General features: G+C 45.0%; 1 protein-coding gene across 1 annotated transcript; it reads right to left on the bottom strand.

Annotated features, from left to right (window-relative positions):
* Positions 1–2,144: 2,144 nt before the first annotated feature.
* Positions 2,145–26,405, bottom strand: OLFML1 (olfactomedin like 1). Its single transcript, XM_037067010.1, has 3 exons — positions 25,792–26,405; positions 24,185–24,473; positions 2,145–3,691 (listed from the first exon to the last, which is right to left on the bottom strand). The coding sequence occupies exons 1-3, from the start codon at positions 25,915–25,917 to the stop codon at positions 2,901–2,903; spliced, it is 1,206 nt and encodes a 401-aa protein (XP_036922905.1). The 5' UTR covers positions 25,918–26,405; the 3' UTR covers positions 2,145–2,900.
* Positions 26,406–27,861: the final 1,456 nt, after the last annotated feature.

Here is a 27,861-nt window from a genome sequence, read left to right as displayed (position 1 = left end):
CTTAAAATAGCAGCAGAGGCTTTTGTAGAGGAGGCGGCCACAGTTCACATGAGTTCTTGGGTATTCCCAAATCCCACGTCATCACTCCAGTGGACCCGCTGCCCAGACCCTAGACCCCAGAAAATTCTCATCTGCTCTCAGAATGATGCAATTGATCTTTTACAATCACTTTTTAAGTCACTGGCTCTCTGAGCTTATTTGCACTTTGGAACAACTTTGGAAGAGGGGACTTAAAAACGCATCTGGGTCCCACCTCCAGAGGTTCTGATTTGTTGGTCTGGGGTTATGGCCTGTCATTAGGAGTTTTTTAAGTGCCTCAGGTGATTCTTATGTGCAATAAAGTTTAAAGGACATTGGTATAGGTCATAGGGACTTCGATCCAGACTAACATTCAACAAAAACCCCAGAGCTGAAGGGTAATTCACCTGGAGGAAGCTCCAAACAGTATACAAAAATGGCACATTAACAGGGGCTTTCTGGAGAAAAAATGTCTTGACCTAAAAGAGTGATTCTAGCTGCAGGAATTTAAAGTGCCAGAGTGCATTGTTAGTGAAAAGCTCACCCTAAAAAAAACTATTAATTCAAAGCATATCACAAGTGAAAGTCAACCTCTCTGTATCGCCAAAGGAACTATGTCCCTAGGACTCGCACATAACTCCACTGGCTAATAACTCCACTCTACCCTCCTCTGTGAGGCAGCTCACATTCCTTATCCCTGTGAAATAGGTCATCTCATTTTACCTGTAGGTAGGTAATGTCCCCAAACCCATGGAGAGGATAATACTGTCATGCTTATTCATACCTGCTTCATTCCACAGCAGATTTGGCTTGCCATATTGCTCTATTAGCATGGTGGGTAATTATACTCTATCCATAAAGTGAGAAATTCTATTCTGTCAAAGATCTACTCAAATGCTAAGACAGGGGAAAAACCTCTCTTCACTGCTTGTGGCCCTGGCCTGAGCTTGGCAGAGTCTGGAAACAGCTGCAAGTGTACAAAGCAAGCCCTCTCATGTGACCAACCTGGAAAGACAGAGGCCTCAGCACATGACACAGACTGGCACCACAGCCTGCACTTGTGACCCAAACCAGGCTGAATTGGATGAACCCGTGGGAAAGATTTTGAAGGAGCCCTGCTGGCCCGGCACAGCTGCCCTCCATCCCCTGTGGCACATGGCATGGCTGCTGTGGCAGGGAGCCACTTGGAGACTCTCTGGCTTCCATCCAGATTGAATATTTACCAAGGGCCTCAGTGTGTTGGAGGTTGCTCATGGTAAACCCAGGCCCTGAAACCGCTTTGCTTGAGGGCATGTAGGCAAATATACCCTGATGAGATTTGTTTGCTCAGTGTCAGTTTTATTGTATCTCAAGCAAGAAGAGAGATTCGGGGAAAGTTAGACAAGAAGAGGCTAGAGGTAGGGTCCTCACCCTCAGGCTGGTTTTCTGGAGCAAGTAGCTTTTGAAAAGCCCTTAGGAAGGTCTTGTGTGGACATGAACAGTGTTTAAAGGGGAAGACCATTATTTTTAGTATAAAATGATGAATGTATTGCTTATAAAAGTTTCGCTTAACAAACATGCACACAGGGAGAAACCCCAAAAACTGCAATTTATTTATAAAAAATTGTGTATTTATTCTTACATGTTTAAGCTTCAGGCACCTCAAAAGTACTCTCCGTCAGATGCAATAGACCTATCAAGACATTTTCCCACTGCTCAAAACAGTTTTTGAACTTGTTGATTTTGATGCCTTTTAATGCTTCTGCCATTTGTTTGTTCCACCTCTTCCACATTGGCAAAACATTTTCCTTTGAGATCTTGTTTCATCTGGAGAAACAAAAAAAAGTCCCTTGGGGTGAGATCAGGTGAATAGGGAGGGTGGGGCATGATGACCATGTCATCTTTGGTCAAAAAGCTGCTGAATACTCAGTGCAGTGTGGGCCAGTGTGCTGGTGAGTCACTCATCATGAAATGGGTAAACCCGCTGGGAGGGTCTTCAAAAAAATTCCCTGAAGCCAAACACGGCCTCTCACAACAATGCCAATTGGTACACTGATACAGATGGGTTCCTAGAACATTTACTTAGTAGGGCGAAGTCTGTATTACAAGAGGCCAGACCTCTAGAAGGTGATTCCCGGTTTTTGGGGGGTCCTCCCTTATATTTGATGTTTCCTTGGGCAATGAAAAAATGATGGGATTGCAGTATCTAGCTTTTATTTTGTAGCTGTGTTACTTTGAATGGCTCACCTAGACTCTCCTCATCTCGAAAATGGCAACTACAAAGATTCGTTCTACATACAAGACTAAAATAAGAATTAAGTGATGTAACATAGGTGCAAACACTTTGTACCTGGAAAGTGGTATTCAAATGTTAATGTAGTTACCTTATTATTATATCTATCTAGCTTGATGGAGAGGCAGAGCCAGGGAAAATTGAGATTAAACATCAATAAAAAATAGTAGTTTAGTTGGAGAGTAAAAATAATATCAAAAGGCATTTGTAAAAGAGGAAAGAGTTCGAGCAAAGGCCAGAGAAGAGAAAAGCCAGGAGTATTAGGGGTGGCCCACATGTCTAACAGGTGTGGGGTGGGTGGAGTTAGAGTAAATGCAGTAAAAAAAAAAAAAGGCTGGAAGTAAGCTGGATCAGAAAGTGGAAGGTTTTGAGTTCCGGGAGGTTTGGATGGGTTAGAATTTGTTGAAATTTCTGAATGACAGACTCTCACTTAAGCTCTTGGAAGGTCTCTAAGGCAGCAACATCAGGGAGAATACAGATGCATTTTGACTTCTAGACCTTATCACTGTGTGTGCTTAGAGGGATACAGTATTGTGAAAGGGGCTGTGGCATCCATGTCCTGGAGAGCAGCTTCCAAGGCCAAGGCCCTCTCCCCCCCGGAAGTAATGCATTACTTCAGAGGTTGCTTTCTCTTTGTCTGGAGCTTGTAAATGATCTGGTTTCCATCATTCCAGGCATAGAGCTGCTTATCTCTGGCATTGTAATGAATCATGGAGTGACTTCTTGGCCGCCTGGGAAAGAACAAGTTGGGCAGATCCTCCTCCCTGATAGCGCCTCGTGGGTCATAGACACAGGTGATGCGATGCAGGCCATGGCCACCAGAACTATAGACCACATAGAGAACCCCACACAAGAGGAACGCAGCTTCGGCATCCTGACTTCCACATGGAGTGTCCCACGAGTGTTCCACTCCCAGTGTGTCAGGATCAATTTTAGTGAGAACCAAATGGCCATGGATGCCTAGCCCTGCGTGGATGGCCCAGAGTCCATGCTCATCCACAGCCAAGTCAATGTAAGTTGATGGCGAGTGCTGGTAGACCAGCGCTCGGCCTGCTCCTCCTGGGAGCAGCATTCGGTCTTCCACAATCCTCTTCTGCAGATTGTATTTGATTATCTCATTGGGAGTCCCTTGGTTATGAAAAAATAGGAAGCCTTTGTAGATCACTTGGCCTGTTCCCTGCCAGGAATGTGTTAAGATGAGCTTCCGGGGGCCTGGCTTGGTGCTATCCTCCATGAGTGCCCGCATGTTTGCAAATTCCCAAACAGTGTTGTTTCTGGATCCAATTAAGAAATAAACCTTGGGAGAGCTGCTGACAGCATCTTTCATCCAAGAGCCATGTGTGTCCATAGTCTTCTTCACTATTTTCAGAGACTTTATGCCCGTTAGCATGTTGTCACAGCCTGGCCAAACAGGAGAAAAGGGGAGGTTACTTTATAAACATGAGGAGTCTGCTTTTCTTACAGATGGCTTTCTCCCCCCCTTTGTGTTTAGAATGAAGTTATCACACATAGACCAATGACGATTTATTACTATAAATTGTTATAACTTTGATTCAAAGAGTCAAAGAATTAAATCAACAGATCTCTGCTAAGGGAGTGGCTGTACACCTAGAACAGTGAGCATGTTACTTGTCAGGACAGCTATTTGCTGTCACAGGCCCTGTTCAGGCCCTGTCCAACCTGTTGGCATTTCTGCGCCACACTGGAAGAGTTGTCTTTAATATGTTGCCTTGGGTCACATATTAAATACACTGTAACACATAACCACATGCAAAAAAATCTCATAATGTTTTAAGTGCATTTACAATTTGGTGTTGGGCCTTGTTCCTAACCATCCTGGGCTGCAGTGTCCTCTGGGCCGCAGGTTGGACACCCCCGCCTGGAGCACTTTGAGGTTGACACAGGAGTAACTTAGGTGTGAAGTTGCCTATTTCCACTCCACTTGCCAAGATTTTATTGGGTATCTACTGTGTTCTTAGTGTGCAATGCTCCCAGAATAGTGCTAAATATTGAGGGTAAAAAGACTGTATTTCTGACACTGCCATGAAAAAAAAAATCATGCCTCAGTTAGGGTAAGAAACATTTGAAATGAAACCAAATCACCCCAAATAAGCCCAGACTAGATCAACAAACCCTCATTCAATCACAGATCCGTGAGAACAAATGATTATTGTTTTAAGTCACTCAATTTGGGGGTTGTTTGTTCCACAGAATTTTTGAAGCAACAGATCTCTTCTCTACTCTATGCAAAATCTCTCCCTCTCTGTCTCTCTCTGTGTCCCTGTCTGTCTCTCTCTCTGTGTAAATATATACACACACACATACAGGGTAGGCCAAAAGTAGGTTTATAATTGTGAGTACATGAGACAGAGTTTATTCTTTTATTATTATTATTTATTAATTGTTGTATTATTTTCCATACAAACAACTTTTCCATACACATGTATTTTCCATATAATACAAAAGTAGGTTTTCCATATAAACCTACTTTTGCCCCACCATATGTTATATAAAACCAACCCTATATCTTTGGGAGATCATCTTCTAGTGAAGGATTCTGGCCCTTAAACTACTATAGCATCATAAGAGCTCTACTCATCCATTTGTTTATTTATTCATGAATGTATTCATGCATTTAGTCAGTAGACATTGAATACCTACAAAGGCAAGATACTGACCCAGGTGTTATGAGCTGGGGGTGCAGTGGGCTGAGGTGCAATGATAAGTTAGGAGTGATTCTTGCCTAATATGACTAACAAGAATACAAAGCTCCATGTGAAGTTTCTTGCATGAGAAGAACAGAGAATAGAGGTATCATCTGAAGCAGAGGTTCATTTTCATTTGAATTGGCCCTTGAAGGATGACATTCTGAGATGGGGGGGAAGAACATTCCTGACAGTTAGCAAAAGCATATTTGGGAAAGTCCTCCAAGATTAGTATTAATAAAATAGTATTAAATTTAAACCAATACAAGCTAAGTACTTGATATTGCCTCAAACTAGATGAATAAAACAAAGTAGTACAATAAATTGAAACCAGCTCTGTGCCTGGAACCTTGAGGGTGGGGCCAAGGAAGATGGATTTTATTCTACTGGCACATAGGGAGCTACTGCAGATTTTGAGCAAAGTGAGCAATGGTCAAGGCTGTTCAACCAGATTAATTAAGTTGGCAGTCATGTAGGCTGGGTACATGAGAGAGGCAAAAATCAGGAAAACCAATTGGAAGAATATTTCAAAAGTTCAAACAGAATGAGGGCCTAAACTAGGTGGAGGAAGATGAAAAGAGGGGGTTATATTTTTCTAGCTCCTCCTTACCACTTCAGACTATTATCCTCCCACTTTTATGCAAAAAACCTTCTGTCTTTGTATCTCACGCTATCAACACCTTCTAGTCTAAATCATTGACTGTTCTCCAGGACACTCCCCAACATGCGTGAAGAGCTTCTAAGCACCTCAACTCCTTCAACTCCACAGCACCTTACTTTCAAACCACTTCAGTAACCTCCTCCTGTGGTCATACTCGGGATCCCCCCACCCCCAGAGCTGCTCCATATTATCCGTCTAAAACTCTCACATCCTACCTTCTGTAACAACATCTGATCCTTTCATTTCTCACTCCTTTGCTCTCACCTCCTCTCTCTTCCATTTCCTCATGCCGCCCCATCCCTTGACCTCTGCTTTCTCCCAGGCCATCAGCCCTCTCTTGGTGTCACTTCCTTTCCTATGCATCCTAGACCACTGTAACAGCTCTCTGAGCAGCCCTACCACCCACCGATCCTTAGTTATTCCACCATATTCACTATTCAAAATACAGTGCAGACATCTGCCTCTGCTCTGAAGAGCTGTGTGTTGGTGGAGAAAAATCTCACAATGGTGCATATTGGCACCACTACACATTCAGCGTCTCCAACCTCAGCTGAGCCCTAAATACAATGCTGCTTTTCATGGTGAGCCCCCACCTCCTCATCTTCCACACAGCAGCTATCTTTTTTAAATGTATACTCTTTATACCCTCTTCCACCTCTGCTGACCCTCCTCCCCATTACAATCACCACATAGCAGCTATCTTATTGAAAAACCCCCCTTACAACTACCCCATCATTCCTTTCAAAACAAATGGGCCAGATTAATGCTTTAAAATATAAATGCCATTAGACATAAACTCCCTTCACTTCCTTTCCTTCACTTACAAACTTTTCTCTAGTTGTTCCTACCCTTGTTGCCCTCCCACGTGTCTTAGAAGAGGCCATAGCGTTCCTCCTGTCTGAGACAAATACATTCACTGCGCTCTGGCCTTGCCCTTTCCTAGCTTTTCCTAGACCTCCTTGATGAATGAGTGCCTTCCTGCTATCTTGACTTGCTCCTTCTTATAAATATCTTGCCTGCATTAACAAACAATTCGCTCTCAATAGGCACCCTCTTCTGGTTGCTTCACTAGATTCTCTTACAGAATGGTCTGCACTCTCTGTACCTACTTTCTCACCTCCCATTCTTTCATGTCACCATAACTTCACAGAAAGTGGCATATGGTGACACAATGTTCCCAGGCACTTCCCAGCGGAAAAATCAGATCTTTTATGTCCGTATCCTACTTGGCCTTTCTGAAGCATGGCATCATGATCAGTTCCTCCTTCCTGAAGATTTCTTTCTCCTTGATCTTTGTGTCACCACTGTCTCTGTGTGCCTGCTTGTCTTTTCTCTGACTGCTCCTGGCAGAGGCAATGTCTGTCTGTGTTCATCGAATGCCACTTCATTTTCCTCATCCCTAGTCAGACTTTTGCACCCTCCTTGTCTTTAGGCTGCACCCACTGACTGGCTTTCTGTCCAGGGAGATACGGACAGAAGTTTCCATTTCCACCTGGCCCTAAACATGCTATTTTCCAGAAGACCTTAGAGTCTTAGAATTTGGGGTAAAGATAAGGTTAGTTCTACTGATCATTTCAGGAAAAAGTGGGTCATCAGTTCTAATGAAGAACTTGATGTTGGGACTGCTCTGTTAGGCAGTCTACTGTGAGGTGAATAGTGTCATGGAGACAGGGAGTCCTGGACTTTCTAGACAGCATGAAGAACCCTGTGGTCTCCCTCAAATACTGATGAAGTCGGTATTGTGGGCAGGAGAGGATGGTCTGAACAAGAGCATGGAAGTCTATGGGCCTCCCTCACTGAATGGAGGGTGAAGTGGTGCCATGACAGACATGTGTTTAACCACCTCTTAAGAAGAATGGGGCCTCCTGAAGTCCTCCCAAAGGCTTTGGTATAAGAAGCTGTATGTGACAGTGGGTTGTCATTTTCTGCTTCATAAATGTTTGAGTTCTGTAGGCCAACTGGAGGTTGTCTGGAGCAAAAGGACAAGAAACAGGTGAAGGGAGAGAAACTGGACACAAGGAAGAAAGGTACACAGAGAAGTCCCACAGGTTCTGAGGTAAGTAAGCATTTTAGCAAAGTATTTGTTACTGCCAGATGTTTGGGTAAAAATTCTACCATACTTCCCTAATCAAGTCATCATCCTCCATTATTATACCTTCTCTTCCCTTAAGCCTCCATCATTCCCTTCTTGCTCTCATATGAAATTTTTGCCTCTTATTTCACGGAGAAAATAGGAGCAATCTGAAAACTACATTTCTTGTTTAAGTTACTACAATAGACTCCCATGTAGTGACCACACCTCCATTCGTGACCCCCACTGTTCATTCCCAGCCAAGGGGAGTTTTGTAAAACTGAAAGTCACATCATGTCACATGTCTGCTCAAAACTCACAAGTTACTTCCCATCTCACCGAGAGTAGTGCTCAAGGTTTTGCCTTCCGGGGCATATGTGAGCTCTTCCCCCTACTGCCTCTCTGATCTTGTCTTCGACAACTCTCCCACCTTACTCATTTTGTTCAGCCACACTGGCCTCCTTACTGTTCCTCAAATTGTGTCAAGCTCTCTTCTGCCTCAGAAATTAGACACTTTATGTTCCCTCTGCGTGCAACTTAGCTATCTTTCCCAAGGCTTCTACATGGCTTCCTCTCTTGCTTCCTTTACATCTGTTCTCAGATGTTTCCTGATCATTAAAGCTTTTTCTGACAACCTGATTCAGAAAAGGCAACCTCTTCTCCAGCTCTCCATATGTAGCCCTTTACCCTAGTTCATTTTTCTCGAGAGTGCTTCTTATCTTCTATCTGACCTATCATAAATTCATCTGTTAACCTTTATTGCTTGACTGCCATCAATACAGTGTAAACTCCATAAGGGCAGGAGCTTTGTCTTACTGCCCATTCACTGCTGCATGTCTTGCCCCTGGGATAGCAACTAACACACAGGCCACTATTTCCTGAAGGAAGGAATGGATGAATGAATAAATTTACCAACCATCAAATCTACCAATTACACCTAAACCCACACTTTCTGTCTTCCTTCCTACTCAGTGCATTTTCAGTGTATCTAATCTCCTCTCTCCTACTCAAGGCTTTATCTGGAATTATCTCCTACCTGGAAGGAGTAGGGAGATCATTTCAGGTAGGTCTCCCCACTCCTACAACAATAGTCCCCCCTCCCTATTAGATCATTCCCCTCAGTAAACAGAACTTTTAGTGTGGCTCCATTTCTTCCTTCCACTTTACAATAAAACCCCTTAAAAGAGGACTTCCCTCACCTCCCATTATCCCCTCAGCTACTCTAAACTTCAGTTTGTCACGATCTGAAGTTCCCTGCCTACTCCACTGAATCAGTTCTTGTCAAGGTCACTGACAACCTTCATGTTGACAAATCCGAGGGTCAATTCTCAGTCTTCAACCTACTCAAATTCTCTGCAAAATTTCATTACTTGACCACCATCTCCCCTTGAAACTCCTTCCTCTCTTGACTTTGGAACACCCCTCTTTTTGTTTGTCCTCCCATCTTTCTGGATTTCTTTCTTGACATCCATGGCTGCTTCCTTCTCATCTTCCACCTTCAAATGCTCCATCCTCACACCTCTTCTTTTCTTTATCTGCAATCACTTCCCAAGTTACCTCCTTTTATCTCATGGCTATGAATTCTAAATAACAATGAATTCCAAATTTGTATCTGGAACAATGTCCTATTTTTATGTCTACTTAGTCTCAAACTCATTTATTTGTTCAACTGTCTACTCGATGTCCCTACTTGGATATCTTTTCATTTACTCTGTCTAAAGCAGAACCCCTGTGTTTATCCCACAAATCCCTTTTATCCTATTCTTCCCATTTCTGGCAAGAACCATCAAACAAGTTTTTTTTTTTTAGAAGTCATTTCCCTTCCTCTATTTCTTCACTACCAGCAAGTTCTGATAGTAAAGCTTATCTTTAAATTATGATATTAAATATTGATTAAAATACTCAAATGCATCTCTCCCCCCTCTCTTCCCAGCCCCCTTCCTTTGTATTCCTTGAATATTTTCCTCCTAGATCATGAAAATATTCTCTAACTTCTTTCCCTGCTTTTATTCTTGCTTACCCACAGTATCTTCTCCACAAAACAGTAGGAGTGCTTTGCTTAAAAGCATGGATTGTGTGACTTACTAAATCCTTTCTCCTATCACTTTTAGAAGAAAATTCTAACCCTTGACCCTGTCCTAAAGCAGCGGTCTCCAACCTTCTTGGTACCAGGGACCAGTCTTCCCACTGACGGGGGTGGGGTGGGGGGGTGGGGACAGGAGGCAGAGCTCAGGCTGGAGGTGGGAGGCTCAGGCAAGCTTCCTTCATGGCCTGGTTCCTAACAGGCCACTGAGCGGGTCTGGTCTGTGGCCCTGGGGATTGAGGAACCCTGTCTTAAAGGACCTACATGATGTGACTGCTGCCTATTTCTGGGATTTTATCATTTACTCTTCTCCCCCTTGCTCAGTGCTTTGGGACTGCATTGACCTTCTTGCTATTCTGGGAGAATGTCAACTTTGTTTCTGCCCCAGGGCTCTTGCACTTGAGATTCTTTCTGCCTGGAATGATGTTTTTCGTGATCTTTCCGTAGTTTGCTCCTACTCATCCTTCAAATCACAGTTTCAACATCATCTCTTTAAGAAGCTTCCTGAGACAACTGCATGTCAATTTAAAATGATGTCCTATAGCCTATAGCATCTTTTCCCATTTTCTTGAGGTCAGTTATCACATTCTGTAATTATGTTATCTGTTTTATTTACTAGCTTATTGTCCTTCTCCCCACTACACTGTAAGCTCCACAAAAACAGGGCCTTTGTCCTAGTGTTTATTATTGTCCCCTACTGCCCAACTCAGCGCTTAATGGGTTCAATAACTATCTGTTGAATTAATGAGGAAAATAGCTTCATTCAAATAGATGTTTTTCTAGGATCTTTTCTAGTGCTGCATATCCGGAACTGTGATCGTAAGCCCTGTCTTAAGTAAATACTATTTGTAAAGTGCTTTAAAGCTTTTAAGATACTTTCAAATCCATTATATCATTTAAAAATCTGACACAAGGTTCCCATCAAGGGAACCTCTGGTAGGAGTAGAGGTGAGGAGCAACCTTAGCTGGGAAAAGCAGAGTTCCAGGGAGGTCAGTCCTTTCAGTGGTCATGTTTTCACTGTGGGGTCCTGGACGCCCAGAGATCTCGCCTGGGCCCCAGTGTGGCCAGAGCCTGACTTGGGGACAGAGACGCAGGAGTCTCTCAACCATCAGTTGCCACCCATATCCCCCTGCTGATATGCTTTGCCAGCGTGAGGGGTTACATCCCTGCAGCCTCTGGGTCACGTGGGTCCCAGTTGGCCTGTATTAGTGGAAGCCAAACCCCTGGGAAAGACAGGGAAGCCTGGGCTGGCTGGGAACCTGTGCGCTCCATGAGGAGCCAGTGGGGGATCCTCAGCCACCCGGAGCTGGGGGTGGGCTGCGGGTGGTGGTGTGGAGGAGCAGTGGGCTTCCGTTTCCCAGGGCCCCTCCCTGCCAGAGCCCAGTTCTTCAGTTTTACAAGCTCATGTTGTCTTATGTAAATGCTCTGTTCCTCCCATAGTCTCTGGTGATCACAGGGTGTGAATGAATGAGGGTTTAAGCCTGTAAGTGATCACAGATACCTTTAATGGGGAGGGAGAGGAATATTAGAGAAGCTTAGAAACGGTCCCCTATTGAAAAACAAGCACAAAGACTTGAGAAGTTAATAAATATCTATAAATACATATAATGTGCCAGGTACTGTGATAGGTACTTTATTTAGATTAATGTATCTAATTCTTCCAATAAGCCCAAGTGGTAGATATTTTAATCTCTTGTTCCCAAGTGAAATAAAAATTAAAACTTGGATAAGTTAGTTGGATAGGCCACAGAACTATGGGCCCTTGGGCTCAGTCTGAGCCAGGAGGCAGGGCCAGCTGGGGCACCTCCAGCCAGCCCCATGGGGACATGGTGGAAGAGTGCGTGCGTGTGTGTGTGTGTGTGTTGGGAAGGAGTGGAGAGGGGTGAGTCTGCGTGTGCCTAGGGAGGGGTGGGTACTAGACTTAACAAGGGGATCACTTCATAAGGCACATGAATGTCTAACCACTATGCTGTACACCTAAAACTAATATAATTTTGAATGTTAACTGTAATTGAGAAATTTTTAAAAATACACCAGAAACTAGCACAGAAATCTGTTCTCCTTCTGCGCCTCCATTCTAATGCAGAGTCCCTGGAGAAATGGCAAAACAAAGAGAGTGCTGATGGATGGATTAGATCAGGGCAAGAGTTCTGGTGGAAAAGGAACAGAGTTTTCCCCCTGTTCTTGCTCCCTCTGCTTCTCCCATCCTGTCCTTGGTAGACGGAGCCCGAGACAGAGTCAGAGCCCTGAGGGTCTGAACTCGGCCTCTGGTCTCTCTGCGTCTCCCTAAAAGTCCCTTGTCAACCAGCCTTAGCTGAGCTTTTCCAGTTGTAAAAGGAGGGGTTTAAGCTGGACGCTTTCTACAGTTTTTTCAGAGCATATATCTTATCATTTTTATACATTCCTCATTTTGGAATTTGGGGAAATATAGTTCCAGTTTTTGAGGGAAAGGGTAAGTTGAGACTTTCTGCTGTGCTGCTCTTGAGACCATTAGCCGGAGGAAAAAGGAGGATAGGAAATAAATTTAAAATCTCTGAGTCCAGCCGAGATGCAAATTATTTAACAGAGACAATGACATGTAAGGTCCTACCTGCAAACCAAAGAAGGTAACCAAGTGTCCCTTCTCCCTCAGGCAGATTTGCTGACAAGCAATTAGGATGGAATTTGGCGCAAGGCCTCACAGTGAATTCATATACAAAGATCACTTATTTGAATTTTTTAAAAATACTTTCCCCCTCATTTAATGACAACACCCTCCAGACCCAGGGAGACTTGTCCTTTGGTAGGAGAGTGACTCAGTAGGAGCTGTTTTAGGACATTGGTCTGGATGTTGGTAGAGAATGGACTGGGGACAGAGGTGGGGGAGGGGCCACGGAGGGACAGGAGGAGCATCTTCAAGTGTAACCCTGGATGATGAATATCTGAATAACAACGGCATAGGAGAAGGGGTATCGATTCAGGAAACAGAAAAAGCGGAGTCAGGTCTTAGTAATGATGAGAACCAAGGGAGCAGGGTAACAAATTAAACTCGAGGACAGGGTGACAGGGTGTGGGAGACAGCGACAGAGAAGGGAGGACTCGTTTGCTTGGGAAGAAGAATGCTGAAAATCGCTATGGAGAGAATCGCTATGAAACCATAAATATTTTGACTGCTTCTTGGAAGTCTGTGATCACACTTGACTTTTTCAGGCACCTGAATTGTATTCCTGTTAAGAAACATTTGTCAATGCCTATCAAGTGACAGGTGTAATGTTAGGAACTGGGATGAGGAAGATGACGGCTTTCGGGTGGGTAGTCAATTTACACTGCTTCAAGCAGTTAACAGTGACATTGTCAAGGTGAACTTACATGTTCTAGAAAGTAGGGCCATTTCATGCTTGTTGCCCACAGAATAACTTCCAGATATCTCAGTACGGCACTCAAGGTCCTTCATCGGACTTCTTTTCTCACTTCCCTGCCACACTAGACGGGTCACTAGTCACCACGCTTGCCGTGGCCTCTCAGAAGTTTCAGACTTTGCCCAGACTTGGCCCTGAGCTCACCTTTGCCACCTTGGGCTACATCTATTTGTCCTTGAAAACAAAACTCTCAGACTCCTGCAGAGCCGTTGGTTGTGCCTCCTGCGTGCAAGGCATTCTGCACAGCCCTCTCTCTTCCTGGGCATCCATCACACCGCCTTGGAATTGCTTATTCACTTTGTTTCCTTGCAAGCACTTCAGACAGAGACTGTGTCTTATTTCTGTTTTTATCTGCAGTACCTGGGACACAATACATATCTCTCTCCTATTCAGTCTTCTACCGCTTACCACCCAAACTCGGGAACTAATTGGATTCAGAAAGCACAGCATTAGTCAGTGTCTAAATCTGCCATCCCAGCTCCTGCTATGCCAACTTAGAAATGAAACTGATTTGAATAGCGAGAGGTGCGTGTGGACATTAGCAGGTCTTATTGCATGGTCTGAGTGCCTGGGTGATAGGAAATGGGTCTCAGTGAGCCATAGTGGGCGGCTTTGCAGGGCTGTGAACCCAGGGCTTAAACAAGGCCTGGAATACAGTAAACGCCCTGGGTGTGGGTGAGTTATAAGAACTCTGGTAAATCCACATCAGAGGCTCTTCTAGGTGCCCAGCACTAAATTCAAAGTATTCCATGGCACCCAGTACGGGGCCCTGACAGCCTCTCTTCATTGATGATTAGCAATAGATTATGAAGAATGAAAGTTGCTTGCATGGCTGTGTGTTGCTCAACAGCCCTGAGTTGAGAACCCGATGGGGGAGCATGGAAGCCGAAAGCTGTGCCATCTAAGTCCTGCCTGCTTCCGCCCTGGGGTCCCAGAGCTGGAGCCCCACACAGCTGACCTCCTTCGCATGCCTCCCCCGGAAGAGGCCAGCTCTTCATAACCCCTTAGCTTAAGTGATTTTCCTCCAGAGTGTTTACTTTCCCCTATCTGACAGGTTACACATTTGTCTTTAACACCTTTTCTGTTTGACTCCCCTCAATAGAAGTAAACCGCAGGGGGACAGGGCTTTGGGAAACTTGTTATATTCGCTGCTGTATGTCTTGTCCTAGAACACCATCTGCCACATACTGCAATTCCTATATTTTAAAGATGAATAAGTTAAATATCCACAGATATAACTTCAATTCAAAGAAACTCTTTATCGTTCTGATAGCTTCTAAAATGCAAAGGGTCCAGAGACTGGAAGTTGGAGGATGCTGTCCGAGAGCATCCAAGCTGGTGCACGCTGACAGGAAGTGACACACGGGAGGGGACCGTGCCCTGGGGAATGTCTGATCACGGCAGCTCCTTTTCACCACATGTCTGACAGTTGCAACATTTAAGCATTCCAAGATTATAATTATGAACTTCCTGCTTTTATTTATTTTTCATGTAAAAACTGAGGGTTTTTTTTTTGCATAGTGTTTTTTCCCCCTGTAATAAAAAACTAAGCTAAAAAGGATAGAAATGTCCTCAATTTCTAGGTGTGATACTGCTATTCTCCCATATGCCTTGTTGGAAAACAAGGTCATTTTGACATTTCACTATGGAGTCTTCCTGTGAGATCAATCTCATTTCATTCTGTTCTTGCCATCCTTTCTCAAAGTCTAGGGCCTGCTTTCCTGAACCCGAACTTTACAGCAGTCTTCTCACTGGTTCTCTGATCTCATCTCAAAACCGCCAATCATACCCATGCCCAATTCACTGCTCTCATGGAGAACTTTGCAAACTTAAAAGCTAATCTTGATTACTGCCTGTTTCTGGAGCATTAAGACCAAAAGCCTTGTAAATGCTACTAGAGGTTCCGGGGAAGGGTAGGGTCTGGAGCCAGACATGAAAGTTGCTTTGGGCAAAAAAATTTGGTAAAAGTGACCCCATCTTGGTGTGCTCGTGCCCCCTTTCTGAGGCGTCCATCTCCATCATGAGAACAAGCCCAGCTCGCCTTCTCAAATGTTAGAGATCACGTGGAGATCCAAGCCATCCCTGAGGAAGCCATCCTCAACCAGCCACTCCTAGGCAACGTGCCCCTAGGGAACACAGACGAGAGTGGCCAAGCCTGGCCCAGACCAACAGAGCTGGCCAGCTGCCCTGTAGACTCTTGAGAAGTAACCAGCAATTTTTGCTTTGACTGCTCACTTTCAGAGTGTTCTGTTATGCAGCATCGTTGTGGCAACGGATAACTGCCACAGGGTAGAGGTGAAGGGATGGTGAGCAGAGATGAGGGCTGAGATGAATCTAATGTGTCTCAGGGGTGCTGGGTACTCTGGATGCAGCAGGGAAGTAGGAGGAAGATGGACTGCAGGAAACAGTCTGAGCCACAGTTTCTTCATCTGAAAAGAAGTCATAACGGTCTCTATATAGTAGGGGTGTCATGAGCTTAGAAAAGATAACAGATAAAAAGTACTTCTTGCAATCTCTAGAAAATATTAATAGTTGCTTCCACTATCTCATAAACTACTCCTCAGGGTCAAAAATACTGATTTCTACTCTGTTCCAAGCACTACAATAGACTTGGGAAACACAGCATGAATACTGCAGGCGTGCATGGGCTATATTTCATGTTTTCAGAATAGCAGATCAGACCCAGCTTAGAGCATTGGACAGATGGACAAAGGAAGCAGTGGTAAAAGACAAAGACGAGAAATGTTCAAAGTTGCTGTATTCAGATCGGCTTGCTATCTACTTTTACAATAAAAGTAAATACAATAAATATAGTACACACAATATCCACAGTTTTTATTTAATCATCGGGTATTACTTTCATACAGAATAACATGACAAATTGTTTTTAAAAACCTAGGTCAGGTTGTAAGGGCCTCCTTTATGTTATTTTATGGGGTTTGCTTTAGCTTGTAGGTTGTGGCTGCCCCCAAAGTTGGTGAGGCAATGATGAAGTCACTCTAGCAAGACAATACTGATGGCAGCATAGGAGGAGGAAGCCAGCACTGGACCAGCAAGAGACTGGAAGCCAGCAGATCTGTCAGGAGGCTCTTGTAGTCATCAAGAGCGGGAATAACAAGAGTGGTACAGATGAAAAGGATACATTCAGAAGGTATTCAGAAGAAGAATCTGCTTGACATGGTACCTGGTCAGATAGGGGCCAAAGAGATGCCCCTGAGATTTCTGGGCATCTGCGTGTACAACTGCGTGTGCAACTCGTCTGTTAACTAAGAGCACCCAAGGAAGGCGGAGGAGTGCTGTTTAAGAGTAAATAAAGAAGCCAGGAGTTACAAATAAGGAAGGTGGGGAAAGAAAATGGACCCTTCCAGGCCAGGTTTTAAAGGAATAATTTAAACCAAACTATTTGTGAGCAGGACTCATCATCAACTAGCAACCAAGAGGGTTGACATGGGGCTCATAACATAGAGAGATCTGATCAGGTCACTGGGGAGGAGCTGGGAGGGGCTGTACGAGGAGGCTGCCCGAGGGGATGGTGCACAGTCTAGGATGGGATCAGCTGGGAAGCTGAATATCTCCAGAGCCCAGGGAATTATGGGCCAGAAGGTTTAAGATAAAAAGAGGGCAGAGACTACCTCTCAGGCTCTCATCCTCAAGAATGCCTGCATGATCATACTGCAGCTTCCTGTGTTTCCCAAAGGATGATAATTTGGATAGATTTTGGATAGGAGAAGACACTCCAGGTGAAGCCTGGGATTGGGCTGGCCTGGGAGAGGGTGGCAGAGTTATTCTTCTTTGGGTGTCCTAGAGGGGACACGCTCTGAGGCAGAAGCCTGCCATTCTTCCAAAATTGTACAGCTTTTGCATTTTACGTTGTTTTAGTTTGGAAACTAACCCTATAGAAATAATATAATTGAAAAACTAACAGGGGGAATGCTAGAACTCAGGTGTTAAAAAGTTTAGTCTTAGTCGATAGGCTTAAGTGATTAAAGCCATAACTAAAGAATTAAAGAGTTTAGCCTTAATAGACAGGCTTAAGTGACTAATGGCATGTGGAAAGCAGTTATTCCCAAATCGCGTAGCTTTTGAATAAAGACTCCTTTCTTTAACACAAAACCTTTTCCTCCTGAATTTTGCCTACAGGGTGATGGCAGGCAACAGGACCCCACTTGCTGTTCAGTAACATCCATATGCGTCCCTCAATAAGATCAGAAGCAGCTGAGCCTTGTGGGTGCAGACATCTAGTCTCAGAACAGAGGGCTCCCACCTTGAGTGCCTCTGCGGCAGGCCTGGAGATGACCCCTCTGGCTCTTCTGTGCACTCGACCTCCCCCACTGCTGTCCGTTCTCTACACTGTGGCCAGAATGAGCCCCCATGCTCACCACTGTCAAACAGAACAGACGATGCGAGAGGCGTAGCATGGGAGCCAGCCTGCCTTAGTTTGAATCCCTGTTCTGGCACCAGTCAGCTCTGAGACCGTGGGCAATAATTGCTTATCGTCTCAGTGCTTTGACTTCCTCACCCATAAGTGGGGATAATTATAAAACCTATCTCACAGAGCTGTTGGGAGAATTAGATGATACAATCCAATATATAAAATGCTTAAAGATTTCCTGCTGTACAGTATGCATTTAATAAACACTAGCTACTATTATTTACATCATTTTCATTTCCCACAGCTTGAAAGTTAGACCTGACTTAGCACAAAGGCACTGAGCTCTTGTCTGGTTCTTTCATCTCCACTCCAAGACTTCCCCCTTCACCTGAGATCTACTCAACCCCAAGTCAGATTAGGACTTGGTGCCTCCACTTTCTGTTCCATTTGCTTAAAGTGCCCTTTAATCTCCATTTGATTGGTTCTTTTTATTATCAAAACTGAGCTTGAGGGTTACTGTCTACCTTCCACAGTCTCCCCCATCTCCACGGCAACTCTGGCCTTGCTTAATTATGTAATGCCTGCCCCTTGGGCTTCTGTGCCACCTCCATCAAGTCACACTCCGGCAGTGACTGGTTACCCTATTTGCTTAGGTGGCTACCGCACCTGGCAGTGAGCTCTTTGAGGACAAGATGTTACATTGCACTACTCAATGTTCCATCTCTAATACCAGGCACAATGCCAGCATATCCCTGAACTTCAGTTACACATTTGTTGAATAAATGAGTAAATGAGTGAGTTAGAGAGAGAATAAATAGACGTTCACTGAACCATCAGCCTGGGGACCTTCTGTTAGTATCTGTAGTGTTGGGAATGGAGGTATCCTCCCAGACCACAGGCCTCCCAGGTGGATGGACAGAGATGCTGTGTGCACGGGCCTTTCTGGACGCAGCACAGTGGACCATTGTACTCTCCGGGAGACAGTGCAGGATAAGCTGCACACGTACTTCCAGTGTTGCTGGCCCCATGGATGCACCGACTTCTGGGTGAAGAGCCCGTGTATGTGAGAGCACTCTCACACTCCTCTGCTCACACTCACGTGTGTACTCTCATTCTCCTCCTTAGTGGTCAATATATCTGTTGCAAATTAAAATTACACATCTTAATGTTTCTTTCCACTCATCACAAACTAACAGACCCTGGGACTTGGCTCACAGATATGTTTTATTTGGCCTCCAGTGGGTTTTTTGTTTGCTTACTTGTTTTGATTTTGATTTGATTTTTTCTTTTTAATGGCTTTGAATATGAGGCACACACATTTATACTACCTGAATGAATCCCAGGGGCATTTAAATTTGAAGCAAAAGACTTTCTTCTTTCAAGCAAGATCTAACAAATGAATTATTTAATTCAGCAGGGAGAGGGTTACCCGAGGTAACTTGCACCCACCCTTGTAATAAAAGGAGTTGGACTAAAACAGGAAATAATATAAAATCTGTTATAATGCCTTGTTTGACTGCCCAGAGAATTTTCCTTTACAAGCTATTTACAAGAGGTTAATAGTCTTATCCACACAAGAATGCAGCCGAGTGGAATTGGCTGAAGACCTTTGGCTGGGTGTCTGAAGCAATGTGCTTTGCCATAAACTGCCAAGTGCAATGCAAAATCTCTTTGTATTAATAAGAGTTAAAGAATCAAAGACTTGGAGTGATTTTCAAATGTAAGTTAGATTGTATTCAAGTAAGTTTCACTCACTGTATTCTAAAGTGTGTGTGTGTGTTTTGTCTGGATGTGTGTGCACATACATGTGTACAAGAATGTGTGGCAGAGGGAGAGAAGGAGGAAGGGAGAGGGGGAGAAAGAGAAATAGAGCGTTTGTTAAGGTTAAGATTCTAAAAAGTTTATATAAGCCCTAAACATCCTTGGGACTGTAGCACTCATGAGAACATCTTTGGGGACCTTTTCTAAACAAAGGTTGAAGACTTGGGATCTGCTCTGTAGGGAATGGTTTCATTAGGGAGCAACTCGATCTTATTACAGAGCAATTATCCTCAGTATCTGGTCCTTCATAGTTGCCCAAGAAACATTTCCTCCAAATTTGGGAAGAAAAGGCAGGGTGCGTCTTATAGTCCGAATGTAGCTTACCTGGCTTGTGGGGCATGGTGGGAGGTGGTGACCTATGTTATTTATCTTATTAGATATTTTACATTTTTTGCTTGAAAATTTTCCCCCTATTTTTGTCCTCTAAAAGGTGCATCTTATGGTCCTAAAAATATGGTAAATAAGAACCATTTAGACTGATGTTAGGATTTTCTGGAAATCTCCTGAGATACAAGATTGCGTTTTTCCACGGAAGTTGTATTGTCCTCTCCCTACAGATTTTCTGAAAAAAGCCAAGAGTGTATCCATGAACAAAGCCCTATGATGTGACCTCTGGTGATTCTTTCCCAGCCCATAATCTCACGTGTCTTCAGACTTGAGTCTCAGAAACTTTGGTGTAAATTCCATAGCTGGCTCAGTCCCTGCAGTCCAAGATTAGAAGGTTTGTAGGAAGAAGGTAGGTCTGATTTTATTTATTTATTTCTTAGAGAGGGAGAGAAATATCTGATGTGCAAGAGATACATGGATCGGTTGTCTCCCACACACCCACAATGCCTGCAACTCACGCCTGTGCCCTGACCAGCAATGGAACCAGTTCACAGGCCAGCGCTCAATCCACTGAGCCACACCAGCCAGGATGGTAGGCAAAATTCTATTAAGACAAGATTCCCAAGATTCCCACCATCTAGTGGACATGCCCTACATTATGAGTGTCAAATTCATTTTCACCAGAGGCCACATCAGCCTCGAAGTTGCCTTCGAAGGGCTGACATAATTTTAGGACTGTATAAATGTAACTATTCCTTAACTGTTAAGGAGTTGAAATTACATTCTGCCTTTGAAGACAACCACGAGGCTGATGTGGCCCCCCATGAAAATGAGTTTGACACCCCTGTCCTACGTAATCTCCTCCCCTTCAGTGAGGGCAGGACCTGGCAATATGATAGGATTATAGTATAAGACAAAGCTGAAGTGATTTTGCAGATATAATTAAGTTACCAAATCAGTTGATTCTGAGTTAATCAAAAGGAAGGTTATTATGGGTAGGACTGCCTTACATTAAATAAAAACTCTTAAAAGAGGGACTGGGTACTTCCTAAAGACAGGCCCTCTCCTCCTGGCCTTGAAGAAGCAACTACCCATATTGCGAGCTGCCCTCTATATGAGCTGCCCACAGAGAGGGCAGCCTTCAGAAGCTGAGGGCCCCAGTCCTGCAGCCAAGAGAAAGTCAACAACCTCCGTGAGCCTGGAAGAAAGCCCTGAGCAGCTCCATGAGAAGGTAGCATAGCCAGCGCCTTGATTGTTCCCTCCTGCGACCTTGAACAAAGAGTCCAGCTGAGCTGTATCTGGACTCCTGACCCCAGAAACTCCAAGAGAATAAATGCATATTGCTTTAAGCTGTTAAATCAGTGGCAATTTATTACACAGCATTAGAAAACCAAGATAGGCATAGTCACTAACAGAAATGGGGGGAAAAAAAACCAACCCAAGAAACAAAAACAAAACCAGTGAGGGGTGAGCACAGTATATAAAATAAAAAACAGTGTAAGGTTGGGGAATACATTGGCAGCCCAAAGTCTATGTTTGGGCAGAGAACCTCTGAAAATTACAGGCCAAGGAACACTAATCACACAGTTGTGATTGTTTACAGGTTTTTCTTTCCCTAAACTGGGCTCTTCTATAGACAGTTTTTACAGCCTCCTCCATGGGAGGCCCAGATCCAGACCCTGGGAATACAGTAAGGGTGTGATGGGCTGGGTCGGGCAGTCTACTACACACAGACACGTAATGTTAAAAGCACTAGTGCTCCCCCTGGAGGACTGAGTGAGGTGCTGCAGTTCTAGGGCAAACTGCGGGGAGTCTCGTGCCTCCGCTCCTCCCCCCCTCCAAGTCTTCCCGGAGAATCCACAGCATTTTTGAGTCAACAAGGGTAGGTAGAAAACAATATTTGTATTTTCAATTGCAACTGTATTGGATAAATTACAGGAGCCTAGGAAGCTGGACATGAGCTTGGGCCACTTTGTGAGGGGCCGTCTCTCTATAAGACTAGTACAGACTTGAACGGATTTTTTTATTGTTGCTGATAATGGATGGTGAATGATAAAAAAAAAAATTCTACTCAGAGGAGTAATGCCATCATCCGTTTTGTTTGGTAAGAAGGCCTGCATGAGAGCAGTTGGATTGTAGGAGGCAAGACCAGAGTAAAGAAGCAGAAAGAGAGCTAGTTTGGGACACAGTGTGTTCAACACTCTCCTCCGTCCCCACTGTGTATGTAAACAGGGCCCATCCAATAGTGGGGGGGAAACGTGGCTATTAATCATAAACTGAGTCACCAAATGAGGGCTCCAGAGGCAACAGGCATGAGAGGAGCAATTTCTGGAAAGCTAAAAGAGAAGTTTTCACTCACCATGGAGCTGGGAGAGGGGATATTTTGGCCTCCAGTATCTGAGAGATGAGGCAGAGGAGGAGAGTTGAATAAGCAGCAAGTCCAGACTCAGGACCCCTGCTGAGCTTACCACGCAGTGGCCTGGGGCAGCTTCAAAGCCTCAGGGGCTCAAGGTGTCCAGGGACCAGGAGCAGCTCAGGGATCCAATTTAGTACAACTGTTCCGGGTTGGAGTCCCGCCTGCTCCCTGGCACAAAAGTTCAGGCACATTCTAGCTCAGGCCACATTAGCACACAATCTTACCCATGCGTGTTTGGGGAGCCTCTGTTCATGCTCTGGTGGCTCATCCGTACCCTTGTCCCCCTTCCCTCACCCATGCTTAGCCCCAGTTTTCCCCTCTCAGAGGATCGTTCATCTCAAGGCAGTTTCACGGCTGCTAAAAAAGGATTACTCACTTGACCACCTTGATCATCTGCTTCCTATTATAGATAAGACACCTTCCTCTCTGTCTTCTGACTCCGAGAAAACATGTTCTCTTTTCTTTCAAAGCCTAATAACCCCTCTCTCTGTGCTAACAACTCTTCCATCCATTCACTCATTTGTTCACTTAGTTATTCACTAACAAAGAGTTGTTGAACGTAAACACTATTCTAGGCACTGGGACCCAACATTGATATGAGATAATGGATGTAGGCTCTCATCGAGCTGATGTTCTAGATGTGGAGGTAGAAAATGGGCCGTGAGCAAATACATGACCTAGCAGGTTTCAGAGTAGTAAGTGCTCCCCCACAAAACAGTGCAGTAATCAGAGCTTCAACACTCCTCTTGGGTTTCCTGTCTCAACATCCTGGATGCATCATTCTCACTCACTTTTCACTTTTCATTATCTGTCACCAAGCCACGTGGATTCAGACTCTCAGTGGCTCTCAAACCCATCTGCTCTCCGTCTCACTGACACTTAATGCGGGCGCCATCAATCACTGTTGCCCAAACCACTGCAGTGTTCCTCTGACAGGTCTCCTCTCTCTAACCTTGCCTTCTTCCTTCTTATCATGTTGCTGCTTAAAATCGCTCAGTGGTTACTGCAGTTTCTCAAGTCAAGTCCAACCCTCTTGGCATGCAAGGTCTTTCATTATCTGGGTCCTGCTGAACTCTTCAATCTTACTTCCCCATTCACCTGCCCCGTACAGGGCCACTTGGCCATATCTGCAGGTTTACGTGGGAAAGTGGATATTCCCTCTTACCTTGACATGTGCCCTCTGCACATTCTTCTCTGATGTCTTTGCTCAAAACTCACATCACAAGTCCCCTCACTGAGGAAGAATTGTGGAGGTCTTATGCAGGTTACACTGAGAAGGTGTGTGACACCCTTAGCACAATGATGGCATTCAAGCTTCCATTTGACTTCCCTAATGGGGTTTCTCACATTTGGAGTGCACACCCTTGGCCTATAAATACACTTTCCCCATTTGCAATAAAACCATCTCAGAATACAGGCTATTGGGGGAACTATGTCCCTCATGGTTTTAATAAAATGGACTCATGTATAGGACATTTTCCTTCTCTTTTATGTTTTTGTTGCTTGCTACTTGTTATTTTAATTTGAGCACCTAAACATTATTCTTAATGGCCTGGAAGTCATTCCGATGGATCACGAGATAGGAGAAGAATCCCCCAGACATCACTGTCCCAACAGCACAGGCAATAATCCTTCACGGCAGACCCTGCCCCTGAGGGATGCCCGACACATTGGTGGCCTCTCCCTACCCCCAGAGCTCTAGGAGAACCCACCCACCCGTCCCTCCCTTGGAAGGATCTGGAACCACATGCCTCTGGCAAACCAAGATCTATCAGGTGATGCCCTACCCGGGCTGACCTCTGACACTGTACCCCTGACCTTCCACGGAACCTTTAGGAATGCCATGTGAAAGAAAAAGCTGCTTTCTAAGAATGGGCTTTCCTTTGGACACCTGCTCCCTGCTAAGGCTGCCCCGCCCCCAGCACAGCTCACAGGGGTGCACATCCAGCTATTACTGTCACGCTCAGTCCGCACCCCTGACCGCGTCCGCTCTCCAAGTGACAGTCCCTAGGACAGTGTGAAAGACACAACTCTCTTACTTGCATTCAGCAGAGTCTGGATCTTTTTCTCTTCTTCAGCTTCTTGGACTAGCTTTTCTGCCAGCACCTTGTCCTCTGATTCTACGCACAAGTCAGCTTCCCGCAGGTACTCTAGGTAGTCAATCTCCCGCTGGGCACGTTCGACCCTCAGTGCCAGGTTGTCCACTGCGCTCTTATATTCACTCGTGTGGGTCTGACATTGTCCCAGCAAAACGGATACGTTTTTCGAGAACTCGCGGAAGTCTTGAATGTATGCCCTCGTTGCTTGGGTACATTTTTGCAGTCCTTGCTTCAGTCAGAAAATAAATTCCGAAATTACTACTAGTTATTGAAGTTACCCAAGTAACATAAATAGCGATCGTTCATAGAAAAAGGATTTTTAAAATACAAATAATCAGAAAGGGGGAAATAAAAAGCACCCTTACTTTCTTAATTCAGAGTAGTATTGAGACTTTAAGGAATCCATTTTTAACATTTTTTGCGCATTTAGCCATAAATATGTAAATATGTATCTTAAAATGTTGGGTGAGTGGGTGCTACATGTGGTGGTTGAGTGTCAGTCTGGCACGTTCAAGGAGGCGAGAGTGAGGGGAGGTGTCTGAGGGGAGAGCAAGAGAAGAGGCGGCAGGGGGCCAGTGGCCCAGGGACATTCCATCCTCAGCCTCCGGACTCCAGCCTGTTGTCCTGACAGCATTGGGAAATGTGTCGGGCCTGCTCTGTGGAATCATTGAATCCTGACTGTAACCAGATGAGCAAAGAATTCGGACTTTAAGATTTTTCAGGAAAATATTGCAAATAAACATTGGAGATAAGAGTGTCTTTGAAAGAGTATCATGTATCAAAACTTAACTTGTGCAAAAGCAAGGCACTTAAGTATGAAATAGTCAGTGTCAAGACCAGGGTTGGGTCAAAGGCTAGGTAGGTCAGGGGGTTACATTTGTCCCTGGGAGCCTTGTCACGCTGCAAGAATGCTGGGTTTTGCAAAGTTCATGACGTGGTGGCTGCAGCATACGGAGAAGAGGGCCCAGACACTCTCCCTCTGCCTAACATTGCTGAAGTCTGCTCATTTCTAAATCCGAATTCAGTTTGGCAAAGGAAGCTATGACAGCTTCTTGGCACAATAGTGTTATGACTTGTTACCATGACCTAATGGTTTATCATGGGGAGAAAAGAGGAAGAGCTAAAATTAGTTATTACCCCAATATTACGAAAATGAAGAAAAAATGACCCCCAATTTCAATTTTCATATTTTAAAGTAAAACTATTGAATAATAACATTTTGGACAGTTCCCAGTGTGCCAGGCCATGCTCGAGTAGAATAATTTATTAAATCTTCAGAATAGCTTTACAAGGTACATTACATTATCATCCCCACTTTACAGAGAAAAACCGCACAGGGGGCGGCCCCGCTCCAGGTCGGGGAGTGGTGCACTCCGGACTCTGGTGCTGTAAACCACTAGAGCATAAAAAGTTTCAAGTGTAACTTTAGCAATGTATTTATCCTCTACTACCTGGAAAAACAAACCCAAGTAGACAGGGAGGTGTGGGTAAGGTAAGATGACTTCTGGGAGGCGTGTTCCCCTATCAGGGGCACAGATGCCACCTACCTCCATGACTCGAAAGCGCTGGTAGATGTAGTGCACCATGCCTGGGTCCTGAGCGCGCTGTGGCGGGGGCAGGAAAGCTGAGAGGAGCAGAACCAGAAAAGCAGAAGCTCGCTGAAGGGCCAGCATCGTCCTGCAAACCACCCACGGTGGACTCTCCTATGCTGTGCCTCTCTGAGAAGAGTCAAGGGTCCAGGTGGTGGTTTCCCGGTTTCTAGCCGCTGCTGTGAAAATCCTCTAAAAACAGCCGGAGAGCAAACTTTGCTTGTTATTCCACCAGATGTGTGACCTCACTTTGAAAGCTGGTGATCAAGTCCAGCTGTTGGCAAGCTGGTCCCTGGAGGCCCTGCAGGCCGACTTGGGGTAGAGAGCTTCCTGGGTCCAGCATCTGTTGACATCACCCTTGACACACACAGACCCTTCCCAGCCTAGTGGTCGCACCCTGCTTCTAGGCCTAGGTGAATGTGCATTGGGGTGAGTGCAGGAAGGGCTTCTCCCCTCTCCCAAAACTCTTTTACTTTTGCTATCCTTCCCAGGGGGATTCTGTAGTCCAATCCCAGCCCAGACCTAACACACACCACTCCCAACTTCTCAGAGTTGGAACTCAGCTCTGTTTCCTGTAAAAATTCCCAGGATCCTTTCCCAGAAGTCCTGTTGGGAGACCCCACCCCTCCTCCAGACTCTCTTTGCATTCTTGCAGCTCTTAAAGGCACAGCAAGGAAAAAAGCTGTTAGGCACAGGGTGATTGCCCCTAGGGGACAGAGGTACAATGGGCTGCAGGACTGGCCACCCAGGCCGATAGCTAACAAAATCTGAGGGTGGAGAACAGGGGAGTTTTATTAAGAAGCACAGCAACAATGATTAATGCAGTGATGCCTCCAGAGCTAAATCATCAGCAATAAGGGAGCCCTTGACTGTGTCAGTCCCTAGTGGCAGAATTCCCTTCACCTGTAGTTGCAGGTGAAGGGAACACACAGAACTCCATCCCTGCAGGTCCCAGTGCTGCTGAAGATAAGTCACATTCTTAGGACAAGATCTTCTAATTTTTGCCTTCGCTGTCCAAGCCTTTACGTATCTGAACCTCTCCTTCCATGAGTGGGTCCAGGATACCCACGATTCTTTCTCAATCACCCACCAGAGTAGGGAAGGTTGGGGCCTCTGTGGGCTGGGGCAAGATCTCTGGCCAGGAGTCAGAAGACCTGGCTTTGCGTTTGATCCCTGCAAGAGACACTAAAAGTCAGAATTCCCAGTGTGGGCCTTGCCTGTCCTTGCCCCGTTAGACGTTCCTTTCCACCTCTCTCCCACATGAGCCCAGCTCCTAACTGCCCCTCCCAATGCCCTTGGCAAAATCACAAACAAGGGCTCCTCATCCTGAGGAACAATTCCTCCTGCTTCTGAGAGCCATCTTTGAACTATTCCCCAAAGTAGCTGAACTTCAGCTGGTTCTTCCTCTGAAATCCTTGCAAAAAATACTGCTTGACTCAGCCTCCTTGCCCAAGTGAGAATGCTCTTTTGGAAACTTCTCATGCCAGGCATTTTTGAACAGGCTTATGCTAAAGGTGCTCTGGTTGATTTTCTCCCAGAAGTGCCTCAAGTCCTAAGTTCAAGACTGAACTCAGGTGGGTAAGGTCCAGTGGAGGAAATCTGCGATTGTATCACAATTAACTTTGGGAGGCAGTGTTGTGGATAAACTTTTTCTTGGTTTTCTATAGCATGCTTACACTATTTTTACAATGAAAGATACAATCAATATTAATCAAATCTAAAGAATGATCAGAGAGTGGGTGAGAACACAGTGGAAGGCTTCAGGCTGCTTCCAGGGCGGCTGTGCCCCGCTGTGTATGGGGTGTGCTCCAGAGAGCTTGGCCTCAGAGCCCTTTTATCCAATTTGGCAGCCTCTCCCTCTGCCTGCCAGTGATTCATGCCCACACCAATCTCTCATCAGTCACTGGCTACATAGGGACAAGCCTGGTCTCTTGGCTCGAACTGTCCCCACAAGGTCTTAGAGTTGATGAACCCTGGGGCCAACCCAGAGTGGAAACCCTATTGTTCTTCCTCTTTTTTTAATCCTTA

The sequence above is a fragment of the Sturnira hondurensis genome, unplaced genomic scaffold (genome assembly GCF_014824575.4).
Source record: "Sturnira hondurensis isolate 20B ecotype Veracruz unplaced genomic scaffold, ASM1482457v3 Scaffold0016915, whole genome shotgun sequence".
Taxonomy (NCBI): domain Eukaryota; kingdom Metazoa; phylum Chordata; class Mammalia; order Chiroptera; family Phyllostomidae; genus Sturnira; species Sturnira hondurensis.
The sequence above is the reverse complement of the archived record's forward strand: the minus strand, read 5'-3'. Positions and strand labels throughout refer to the sequence as shown.

Bases quoted from the DNA above. Each gene is read 5' to 3' on its own strand.
- OLFML1 (XM_037067010.1), bottom strand. From the start codon at position 25,917: ATGCTGGCCCTTCAGCGAGCTTCTGCTTTTCTGGTTCTGCTCCTCTCA. The intron at 24,474-25,791 runs GTAGGTGGCATC...TTCTGACTGAAG, and splicing joins AGCGCTTTCGAGTCATGGAG to CAAGGACTGCAAAAATGTAC. The intron at 3,692-24,184 runs GTAAGAGAGTTG...CTGTTTGGCCAG, and splicing joins CCAGACTCTGCTGAATGCAA to GCTGTGACAACATGCTAACG.